The sequence below is a fragment of the Cucurbita pepo genome, chromosome 10, assembly GCF_057944985.1.
Source record: "Cucurbita pepo subsp. pepo isolate OVF chromosome 10, ASM5794498v1, whole genome shotgun sequence".
Taxonomy (NCBI): Eukaryota; Viridiplantae; Streptophyta; class Magnoliopsida; order Cucurbitales; family Cucurbitaceae; genus Cucurbita; species Cucurbita pepo.
This window is the reverse complement of record NC_141807.1, coordinates 4854918-4867189: the sequence shown is the minus strand read 5'-3', so window position 1 is coordinate 4867189 and position 12272 is coordinate 4854918. Positions and strand designations below refer to the sequence as shown.

The following is a 12272-nucleotide window of genomic DNA, read 5'->3' as shown; positions in this document are numbered from 1 at the left end:
CAACTTACAAAGAAAACAACAATAAACCCAAAAGTAGAGAGGATAATGTTGGGCTAAAGAAAGAATGTAAAGCCAGCAATCCAAACTAAAACTGAAAAAAAAAAAAACAAAGATGAAATTAGAATAAGGTCTCAGCTAACCCCTCACAAGCTATTAGCTTCATAGGTATCAGACTCTAAATGGTCACTCAAGACAGAAGGTTTTGCATAACAAGTTAAAAGACATACCAGATGACACACAGATTCATACTTGTTCAAGTAGAACAGAAGATTTCCAGTGAAATCTTTCAATATTTCGATTCGTTTTTGAAGGCTTATATTCCAGCACGGCTACGAATTACATCGAGACCCATCTCGGTCGGATCGGTTGCTTGCAGCTCTACTTGTATTCCATCAAGCTCTCTCTTAAATCTGTCCTTGGAGCTTGCATAGATCATCTTGCTTCGGACTCTTGAATTATCAGGAGACCTTCATTTAACAGTTCAATCAGTGATAAGATAAAGTATGCAATCATTGAATGGTTAAGAATTGTCATTACCATGCAATGAAGAAGATTCTGCTTTTTTGGCAATTTTCTTCGGTGACGAAGTCGAAATCGTAAACAGCATAACGACACTCATCGGTAGGGAGACTAGCAGCAAAATCCTCGTAACTTTGGCTAGGCCCACCGAGTTTCTCCACAACTACTTGCTTTAGCTTCTCCTCGATCTTAAAGATAATGAAACGATGAGTTCTTTTCGACTTGAGCTCTAGAAACTTTAACTTGCATTCATCATTCACAGCCATTCCTGATGCTGCATTGGCCTACCAGATTCATGAAAGTATATTTTTATGAACATATTTTGGGTTGTAAGAACTAAGCTAAGTTTGTAATATTTGATCACCTTTTAAAGTATCTTCTAAATTGAAGACAAGATTATGCAATAAAAGACATGGTTGACTGACACACAAAACACACACATTCATGTAACAATTCAATTCAAGCCCACCCATTACCTATCGCTCGTAACAACTTAAGCCCACCGTTAGTAGATATTATATGGTTTATCCCGTTACGTATCGCTGAGAAGGTTGGCTGACACCCAAAACACACACACTTCATCTAACAACTCAAGCCCATTGCCAATAGGTATTGTCCGCTTTAGCCCATGACGTATCGCCATCAGCAATACGTAAGAGTGTGGATTGTGCGATCACACATAGGTTGGAGAGGGAAAGGAGGCATTCTTGTAAGAGTGTGGAAACCTTTCCCTAACAAAGCTAATGAAAATACGTAACGGGTCAAAGCAGAGAATATCTACGAGCGGTGGATGCCTCGTTGCAACAACAAAACTCCATACAACTTTGAAAGGAAGATTGAATCTAAAAGGGGGGAGGGGAGAAGTAAAATACTAAAAGGAGGACCCCTGTTCATCACAAGAGATAATTTAGATAAGAGCAATGGATACAGAACCAGATGGAAATTCTCTATCTCGACCGATCATAAAACTAAACCATCCAATAGTTTCAAACATAAAATCATTCCAACACAAACCAGATCATATCCCAAGATCTCAGAGCAAAACATTACACACCAAAACAATTCATGAACTATTATTATAAATCAACCAAATCCAAACACATTCAAATAATTCCAGTCAAGTCAGAACCACAGATCAAACACCAAATAGAACCAAAAGAGAAGCTAATCAACAAAACCACATTTCCCAGAAACCCATGCCAGCAATTTCCCAGAACTTCCACAGAAACAGAACAGGTCATTTAATCAAACACTTGGGAAGCTACAAATGAAGCAAATGAATCGAAGGGTTACCATTTTCCCTCCGTGGATGCTTGCGGAAGGACTCAAACAACAGTGAAATCGAAGAATGAAGAGAAGAGAGGAATGAACGAGTGAATGCGGGGGAAAGGTTATATTGGGTGGTTGGGAGTGGTAATTATGGTGGGGAGTGATTCAAATAACAGAGGAGCGTATCGTGTTGGTGTAAACTGCAAAAACCCTGTTGGAAACGATGATGAGCTTCTCTTCCTTTTCTTGAAGTCGGCTCCAAGAAAAAGCCAGGTTAAACCTTTTTCTGTTTTCTTTTTTTTTTTTTTAGGTCCCTTAAATTTTAAATAATAAATAATACAACCTCAAACTTTTTTTTTTTAACCTAATATATCTCTTTTTTTTTAATAATTTGAAATTTTATGTCTAATAAAATTTTAAATTTTAATTATGGGTTTAATAAGAGCCTAATTTTTTAAAATGTAAAATTAGTAAAAAATCTATAGATACAAATTTAAAAATTTAATAAACTATTATGAATTATATTAAATATTTTTTTAAAAAAATGAAGAATTTATTAAATACATAATTGAAAATTCAGAGAATTATTAGATATTTTTTAAAATAAATTAGCAAAAATAAAATTGAGAAGAATTTAGATTAAAATTAAATCATAAGTTTAATTTAAAAAAGATTAAAATTTTAAATTTTACGTCTATTAATATATATGAAATAACAATTAAATACAAAATCTTTTAAAAAATTGTAAACCACAAAATTAATAAACATTTATAAATATAATCAGTAGATTAGTGAATATTAAGAATATCAAATATGTCGAGAATATATTAAATATAAATTTGAAAGTTTTAAAATTGAAAAATTAAAGTAATAATAGATATTTTTTAAAATTTACGCACTACATTATATTTTCACTATATATATATATATATATATATATATATATATATATATATAATATTCGGCGGCTGAGCCAATTGAGCAGTGGCTCAGGCGCCGGCTTAGATATTTATTGGGCGTTGACAATATTAAGAAGTTTTGGATACTTTCTGTCGACTCCAACCTTTATTTAATTAATTAGTTTGAGAATTTTTAAAAATATAATTTAATAAATTCAGTGGGCCCACTCCCGCTCTATCGCCGCGTCAAACTAACGCTATCCCCTATTATTAAATATTATATAAATATATCTAAATTATCAAAAAATATTTTCATTTTCAATTTTAAAATTTTTTATTTTATTTTTAAAGCAAATTTATAGGCAGAAAATTTGGATTGGATTACGTGAATGCACATATATGAAATAAACGGTTGCGATCCATTCATGGGTCAGTTTACAACGGATGCATCCGAATAAGCCAAAATGGTCAGATGTGTGATAAGAAAAGGAATCACGGTAAGTGATGAGATTCAAATTACCTTGTTGATTGAATATCTGAAAGCAAGAACATTGTTTAAGATTCGAATCACTCCACAAGCAAGATCGATCATGTCTAGCTTGAATGATTCTTGTTGATCAAATATCTCAAAGCAAGAACACTTGATTGAGATCGAATCACTCCACAAGCAAGATTGATCATGTCGAGCTTAAATGATTCTACATCCAACCTAAACTACATGCAATTGCAAAGAAAGAAACTTAGCTATTGGCTAAAGAAAAACACAAATGCTCATTTTACTATATTTTCCAGTCTTCCTACAAATACAACCTACATGGCTTTATATAGTCTCAAAGTGCATTCCAATAGTTGCAACATTTATCGCCATAATTAACCATAATGTAACTATAACCTAAAGTAAATTAAAAAAATGCATTCCAAGAGTTGTAACATTCATCGCCATAATTAACCATTATGTAACTGTAACCTAAAGTAAATTAAAAGTCTTAAAATACATTCATCAAATACAATAAATCTAAATTACTCTAAATTGTAATCCACCCAAAATTTATAACATGAAACTTCATTCTTCTTCAATGTGGCATATCTTTTGATAATTTAAACAATATTTTATTCACATCTTCATTGAAGCATATTGTATGATTGATGTCTCTGGGTTCATATCAATGTGTCTCGAGACATGGGACAACATAAAAAAGCATGAGTCATATTTTTGAAAATTGAGATGATAATGAGATGCGACATTGTTGCATCGAACGATTAAACACACACAAAGTGTGTGACCAAACAAGCTTTGATTCTGCATAAACGATATTCAATTGGCGAATGCAAACCTTGCCTATGGTCCGACGTAGCCACAAAGTTGGGCGAAAAATGAACATGAAGCTTGAATTCTCCTAAAGCTAGTCTACACGGTTGAAGATGGATAACTTTCCAAAAGTAGAGTCATATCAAATCTTTTTGTAGTTAAGGTTGCACTCTTATTCACTATTTTCTCATTTATTATCCCATTTATTTTAATCGGTGAGCAATGAAATCAGTCTAACATGGAAGGAATATGATTTGGCATAAATCAATCTTTTAATCGTACATTTAATTTAGTTATGTGGTAAAATTTCAAATATTTATGGTGAACGAGTAGCAAATCTGTAAACAAATGGGGATGACATTTAAATTTTAAATCCAGATCAGCAGTCCAGGTGGGTTATTGACTATCCAATGAGTAACATCTTATGTGGACAACTTATTCCTTCTACGAGGGAACGCATGCTCAACATAAAAGAAAAAAAAGAGAACAAGAGAGAGTCACACCTTGAAAGAGAAAAAAGAAGAGAGGAGCCACACTTTGAGAGAGAAAAATCAGATTAGACAGTAGAGCCTCTGCTGCTTTGAAACCAAAGAAGAAGAAGAAAAATCTTAATCCAGCTGCTGTGAAACCAAAGAAGAAGAAGAAAAATCTTAATCCAGCCGCTGTTGACAGCAGAAGGAAGAGAAGACCAAGAAGGATAGATTAGGACAAAGAGGTGAACGTGAGAATTCAAGGGAAGAGAGCTTTCATCCAAGAACAGCAACAAAGCTGGATAACTTTATTTTCCCTTGCTCTTTTTTCTTATTCTATCACTTTTATATGATTAAGATGTGGGTTCCTCTGTTTAATTCGGTTTGTACGGAGAACTAAACTTTATAGAAGAGGCGAGAGAATTTTATATAGTTTAAGTATGTTGACGGTATGATTTTGGTTTATTAAAGAGTTGTTATTAATGATTCACATGTGTGTTTAATTAGTTAATTAGCGTTCTCTTGTTCGAGAGAAGTGAGAGCAATGAAATCCTCTTTAATACTTCAATTCCACTAGCTATTGGATTAAAAAAAGCGTAGGCCTCAGGCAATTTGGCGACGAAAAAAATACTTGAATAAAGGAAAGAATTAAGACAGATACCGATGAAACTTAAGATATTAAGCATAACAAAAAAAAAAAAAAAAAAATCTTTGTTCTTGAAGATAATTGTATTTCTATTGATTTGATTGAGTTATTAATCCCGTATTATTGCTATGATATAAGGGATACGGAAAAATTAATAACATAAAGTAGGTCAAAAAAACCTTTCTTTCATTTGAACTCAGCCAATAAAAAATCCTTCAATTCTCAAATAAAAAGAGAATATAAGAAATCCTACTTTCATACGTTATCTTAATGAAATTACATGTAATGATCAATAAATTCAATTTAATTGGATCTATAAATATATCAAAATCCGAGCAACAATATAACGACCAACCACTACGAATATTAGTGTTTATTGGTGGTGAATATAAATGGGGCGTGGCCAAGTGGTAAGGCAACGGGTTTTGGTCTCGCTAGTCCTCTATTCTTTGAGCTTGTTAATATAAATTAAAAATGATTACAGAAATTAAAATTGATTATTTATTAATAGAAATTAAGAATGATTATGGAAATAATTACCTTGCATGAGTGAGTTTGAGAATCTATTCAGAAGAACTAAAACCTACACAAAATAAAATTGTCAGCGGAACCTTTTCTCATTATTGGTCACCTAATTTCCAAAAACTTATTTAAATGTTACCTAAAAACTCACCTAATTTCCAACGATAAAATTAACAAAAAAAATAATAATAATAATAATAAATAAACATAGAAAAATAAATAATAATAGTAAATAAACATAGAATCGATAATTTACTAGTTACTAGTATATTGCACTTATTCCGATGAGTTTTACGGTCTTCCTCTTTCTAACTCCCAATTCCCAAATTTTTTTTTCTTAGGTTTATGTATCTTTTTCTTATTTTATAAATTAAATTATTTTCTCGTTCCAGTGAATTGACTACAATCATCTCCAAATCTCATTACACTGTGGCTTGAGAATCAAGCCAATCGATGATCCATCTTAAACACGAACCATGATGAACTGTTTGATCTGTTTTGGAAAGTCCCATTCCAACAGATGAGAAGAGCTCCGGAAGCCTTTTTTTAAAACTATTCCATTTTTAAAAAATTTTAAAAATTCAAGGACATTTTGTTGGCAAAGTACAAAGTTTGGGACATTTTTATTAATTTAAAAAAAAGGAAATGCAAACTTAAAATTTAATTTATTAGTTTATACTAAGAAACACACATATAAAGAGAATCACTTGAAGTCGGTATCATTGCTCCCGTGTCGGGAACAAAAAGCAAAAAAGACCTGATAAGGAACAATGATCATGGATCCCACCAGGTCTAGTACAGTAGAAGTGTAGATTCATTACAATAGACTTTCAAAAAAAGAAAAAAATCAAAAAATATAGCCATTAACCTAACGCTAGTACGATCGCTGTGTAACATTTCGATCCAATTCTCGATACAACCATTTAATGGCATTATCGTTTCCCGAACATAACACGGTGTAAATTCAAGTAAATTCAAGTATGAAAGCATATTAACAAACCACAGACAGGAAAATCTTGCCTTAGAAACAAAACCATTTCAATGAAGGCTTTCCCAATGTGTGTGATATGAATGCAATCACGGGTGCCAATGGCTTGGCGGACACCTACCGCCTCAAGCTCTCCACTATGTAGTCTGCATAGAGGTCCCTGCATAAAAAACAGAACAAATACAATCCTTCATCAGATCAAAGCTGGCTATTGGTACCGGCAAATTATAGATAAGGGAAAATTAGAGTAACCATTGCTTACATTGAGTGTTGTACGGCGTTGAAGGCCTCAGCGGCTGGCAGAAAGTCATTCACAGCTACCTCTTTGTTCTCATTCTTCTTGTCTGAATTGGTTTGTCAAGAAACACTACAAATTGAGAATAAAAAGATATAGGGACGATCGATTAGGATGACACTGTAAGTTGGTTTTCGCTGATGATGTTAGAAATGATCAAACTAATTTTAAGGATACAGTCTTCAAAGAAGCGGCGAATCTCAGCCAATCGATGCGGTGGGAGCTCCTTGATGTCGTTGTAGTGACGGTATTCGGGATCATCGGCACAAACAGCTATAATCTTGTCATCTTTTTCACCCTGAGTTAATTAATGATTAGAACTCTCTTTTATTTAAGAACAAAAGATGGCATTTATTCGAGAGGAGTTACCTGATCAATCATAGGCATAAGGCCTATTGCTTTAGCCCTCAGAAAACATCCAGGAAGAACTGGCTCCTGGAAATATTTCAGAACAACATCAGGTAAGATGTGCGCCGATATTATTAAAAATACAACTTTCATTAAACAATTAATTGTTGTTGTACCTGCATGATGACCAAGACATCTATGGGATCGTTGTCCTCACAAAGAGTCCGCGGAATGAAGCCATAGTTATGTGGGTACACAACAGATGAGTACAGAATCCGATCAACCTGTATAAACATGGGCCTTTTATCCAACTGATGACAGATAAAATCCACCACAAAAACAAGTGATTAGCTTATAATTACCTTAATCAGACCAGTTTTTTTGTCAAGTTCATACTTCACTTTGCTTCCTTTTCCTATTTCAACTACCTGCATGATGAAAATTAATCAAGATTCAATTTATGCATCAACATTCATCGTTAAAATTTTGGTGAAAATTCAAAATTCTAAGTTGCTGAAGTGCTAATATATAAAGAAGAAATAGGATAACAATTAAGAATACTCATCCGCGAAATTGAATAACATCAATCCGCGACTATAAACAGTTACTATGGTTCAAACCTGATGGCATTATCATGAACTTATATCACATCTAATACAACCATCTTTAGAAAAAACCATATATGATATTATGGAATTCAGAACAGCATCCTTACACAGTTGAAAATCTTTGGAGCATCAGGTCCTGAAATAGAATTAAAAATTTGTTTATTAGTAGTAGATCATTCTAGCTATAAAATCTCCTCCACATAAAAGGTACAGTAAATGACAGTGAGGTATAACGCATACCTATTTCAAGATCATGCCAAGGATGTGCAGCAACAGATCTCCTAGTCATTGATGAAAGTATTCTCTCATTCAGTGGTGGGTATGGAGAAGGACGGGCATTGATTGTTGTTCCATTTGAAGGAGCCATAACAGCAAGCTGGAAGTGAAAGCAGCTAATCAGGACATCTACTCTCAAAAAAAAAGTTCAATTTGAGGGTATCGTAAGACACTATGAAATACACACTTCCAAGCATATTAACCAAGGCCCAAATCTTTCAACATCATTTCACATCAATACTTATAGGACTATTACAATCACAAAACGGAAAATTTATGCCGAAAGGATGTAACAAGAACCTTACGTCATCAAGCTTATACTGAACCTTATCATAAATAGATAAATGAATAAAGTTAAAATTAAGACTGAACATATCTAAAAACAACTGACTGATATATGAAAGAAAATGGTGCAAGGAAAAGATCAATCTCTAATATATGTATGGAGCTCTCTCAACAATAAATAAATAAATAAACGTAATCGCAAGTGCCCATTTAAAACATTAAACATCAAATGCAATCCAAGAGCTCATGCAACCTGTACAACTTTGGAAAGTAAAGACAATTGCACCGTATTTCTCGTACCACAGGTTTATCAGATTCAACCAGTCAACATGCTCTAATCAGAGAAGAATAGAGTATTAACATACATTGCAACATAAACTTGCACTTTCATGGGTAAGAAATCAGGATCTATAACTGTGAAAAGAACGAGGCATTCAAAAGCAACACAAAATAGGCAGTCACATGTTCTTCTTCGCAGATTTTATGCATTCACAAATGCAGACACTGGTTGTTCCGATTCAGATACTAATGGGCATCATCACGATTGTCATTGGTCGATAACCAAAACATCAACAACAATTCCATCAACTTCACATATCTTTAACAAAACGCATGTGACAATTGACATTGCCCAAAGGAATAAGATAGGTCTCAAATATTGATTTTAGAAAGAGATAAGAAACGACAGATCCAAAGACCGCATGCTTCTTGACTAGACTACTACGTCCACATCATCCATATCAATATTCATAACTTCGAGATACGAAAAATATCCGTCAAGCGTTCACGTATGAATTCATTTACTCCTCTCTCCCTACGTCTCTCTTTTGGACTATCTGCTTACGCTCTTTAGTTTCCACATCTCTGCCTCTTTATTCGGGTAGGCATGTAACGGAGGAACAGAAATCAACGTTTTGGTCACAACGCCTCTTATAACCACAGATTCACAATGCTTTCATAAGCAGATTAACGACAATAAATTAGAGCAAAAAAATCTAAACAAACAACGATCTCCTGGATCTAACATACCAGCATCTGCCATATAAATGATGTAGAATGAAGACAGACATATTTCATAGAAAATAGATTCATAAATCACAATATAGTTCCAAGCACAGTCAAAATACTCATCCGCTCCGTAACTTCAAAAAAAAAAAAAAAACTGACAAGAAAAAGCAGATAGCAAACAGATAATATAAAACAAACAAGATTGAAAACACCTTCCAGAGTGGATCTCCACGAACGCAGAGATATCCAGAAACAAAAACTGATCAAACAAAAACCAAAAAACAAGGAACCGAAACCGAAAGCTCGAGAGATCAAAGATCTGAAGCTCAAAAATCGAACCTGAAAGCTTCAGAGGAGAAACGGAGAGCAAAAACCGAATCGCAGATCTCAATGCAAGAGATTGAGGATGAAAGAAGAAACAGCAAGAAATGCTCTGCACCAGAGAAAGCAATGAGGAGCTGTACGTTACACGTTCCCGCTCTCTTCCTCTTACACCATTTTAAAGGAAACGAAAGCGAAGAGAGAGGGGAGAGAGCAGACAAAAGTGAAAATCCTCCAGTTTCTTTTACCGAATTAAAAAAATTAAAATTAAAAGAATAATAAATAAATAAAAGGAAAAAATGCGTATATTCGGGGAAGCAAGTCTATCGTGTTGCTGTTTGTGAGTCAGTACACGTCATTTCGTTCCGGTGAGTCAGCTGGGACCCACTAAGAAAACGGAGACGGAGTTTCCTTTTCTTAATTAACGGCCATTCGGTGCGGTTTGATTGGGTTGATCGATGGCGTTACCGTTATCTTATCGTTAGCCAAGCTGATAAGGTGAGGAGTCATTATGACGTGTTTGGTTGAAAATTCATCGTTTTTATCTCTTTTTCTTCCCATTTTCTCGGTCTTTTTTTCCTTCGTTTTATTTTATTAAATATTTTAAATTTTAATATAAGTTCAACAATTACTAAATATAGATTATTGTAATTAATATCTTATTACTGAGTTACCAAAAATGGACTCAAAAAATAAAATATTATATTTATATTACATTAATCGAAATTAATATGAATATAGGCATGACTCAGCTATATAAAATATCTACATTCCACGAATAAATCAAAATAAATAAATTAACTATAAAATCCAATGACAATTAAAAAATTTAAAAGCAAAATAAAAATATGTAATTCAATTTTTTTATTATATTTATAAAAAAAATAAAAAAATTGACGGTGCTTCGGTGGACGGTCACACGTGTGCAGAGGTACAATCGCCTAAAAACTGAGCTGGCAATCGGCGGTTGGTTAAGCGACAATGGACGTCTCCTCCGACACCGACTTTTAAATTAGAATAATTCAATTTTAAATAATTGATTTTTCCACGTGGATCCTTTGCAAACTAATTAATAATTGTTTTTTACATATATTTATTACTTATCCAACATTCTTTTTTTTTAAGGTGAGCCTAAGTAATAATTAACATATATTATTTTTTAAAATTTCTTAAATTTATTTATCGAATTAAAAATAATAATAATTCAATTTTGCACCTTTAATTATTGAACTTGGTGAGGCATTATTCTCGTGACATATTTTACAAAATAGCGTCAAAATGGACGGACACGAATGGAAGAAATAAGGGGAGGGAGTGACCAAAAGTGTTAAAAAAAAACAAAAGATTTGCGTGGCTTGCTAGTCCTCGTAGACGATGCAATTATTTGCTTCTTTATGCACCTAATGTGGGCTAAGCTTTACCGTATCACATGTTTGATTTATGTTGAGATATATTATTTATGGAATATATCTTAGATATTATATCTTAATATTCTTCCATTTATGATTTGATTTAGAGTATATTTTATTTTATTATCAGTATTTAATTATTTTATATTTTCCTCATTTGTACTTTTTGTATCCTATTTAAAGGATATCAATATCAATGATAATACACACCTTCCCAATTATATTTTCTATCTCATTCTTAACATGGTATCAGAGCACCGATCTTGATATTCCTAATATCAAAGCTCCGATCGTGGTATTCCTAATACCCCCTTGGACTCTGAGTCCAAGGGGAGTATTAAACCTAAAGCCAAACCTTAACTAATCAGTGAAGCCTTTACCGTCGTCAATCATCCAATATCAAGAATACGTTATAAGCATCTTCAAATTTCTCACCAAGCTCAAAGGTGACATATTCAAGATGTTCGTATTTTCTTTCACAGCCTCTCAAGTGATCCAAAGCACCGATCTTGGTGTTATTATCCACTAAAGCATTTATGCATGGACCAAGAAGTGATCAGGGAGGATATTCACTTGTTCCAAATCAAATTAAATGGACAAGTTATCAATCCTCGAGTCAATCATTGCGGTCAATTTCTAAAGCATTTATGCATGGACAAAGAAGTGATCAGGGAGGATATTCACTTGTTCCAAATCAAATTAAATGGGACAAGTTACCAATTCTCGAGTCAATCATTGCGGCCTATTTCTGAGTCTTGCATCTTTCTTGAAAATTCAATAATTTCTTGAAAGTCTAAAAATGCAAACCAATCAAAGGCGGTCTATTTTTTTACGGATATTTTCATTACTGAGAAGACAAGAGTGAAAGACAACTCTGGTGTTATTGGCCAACCGTAAAGACAAGTTAAAGACAAGTTGGACGTGATTGACATACACTCTCCAACTTGAGGGGGAGTGTTGAGATATATTATTTATGGAATATATCTTAGATATTATATCATAATATTCTTCCATTTATGATTTGATTTAGAGTATATTTTATTTTATTATCGGTATTAAATTATTTTATATTTTCCTCATTTGTACTTTTTGTATCCTAT

General features: G+C 33.2%; 2 protein-coding genes across 3 annotated transcripts; both read right to left on the bottom strand.

Annotated features, from left to right (window-relative positions):
• Positions 1–62: 62 nt before the first annotated feature.
• On the bottom strand, positions 63–2018 carry LOC111803191 (actin-depolymerizing factor 1). The gene is made up of 3 exons (XM_023687485.2): positions 1813–2018; positions 538–803; positions 63–467 (listed from the first exon to the last, which is right to left on the bottom strand). Exons 1-3 carry the CDS (start codon positions 1813–1815, stop codon positions 314–316), a joined length of 423 nt encoding a protein of 140 aa, XP_023543253.1. The 5' UTR covers positions 1816–2018; the 3' UTR covers positions 63–313.
• Positions 2019–6328: 4310 nt separating this feature from the next.
• On the bottom strand, positions 6329–9972 carry LOC111804224 (soluble inorganic pyrophosphatase 4). 2 transcript variants are annotated; one of them, XM_087127850.1, is made up of 9 exons: positions 9782–9972; positions 8114–8278; positions 7981–8009; positions 7628–7693; positions 7442–7549; positions 7287–7352; positions 7095–7215; positions 6885–6966; positions 6329–6782 (listed from the first exon to the last, which is right to left on the bottom strand). In XM_087127850.1, the coding sequence occupies exons 2-9, from the start codon at positions 8238–8240 to the stop codon at positions 6740–6742; spliced, it is 642 nt and encodes a 213-aa protein (XP_086983976.1). In that variant the 5' UTR covers positions 8241–8278; positions 9782–9972; the 3' UTR covers positions 6329–6739. The 2 variants fall into 2 exon arrangements, with proteins under 2 accessions (XP_086983976.1, XP_023544722.1); XM_023688954.2 differs by having other exon boundaries at positions 8114–8249; positions 9782–9967.
• Positions 9973–12272: the final 2300 nt, after the last annotated feature.

What these genes read in the sequence shown, in the direction of transcription:
- LOC111803191 (XM_023687485.2), bottom strand. An exon ending in AGAATCTTCTTCATTGCATG is followed by an intron (nt 468 to 537) that starts GTAATGACAATT and finishes TGTTAAATGAAG; the next exon opens with GTCTCCTGATAATTCAAGAG.
- LOC111804224 (XM_087127850.1), bottom strand. Translation starts at nt 8,240, where the DNA reads ATGGCTCCTTCAAATGGAACAACAATCAATGCCCGTCCTTCTCCATAC. An exon ending in TTATGCCTATGATTGATCAG is followed by an intron (nt 7,216 to 7,286) that starts GTAACTCCTCTC and finishes TAATTAACTCAG; the next exon opens with GGTGAAAAAGATGACAAGAT. An exon ending in TCGCCGCTTCTTTGAAGACT is followed by an intron (nt 6,967 to 7,094) that starts GTATCCTTAAAA and finishes AAACCAATTCAG; the next exon opens with ACAAGAAGAATGAGAACAAA.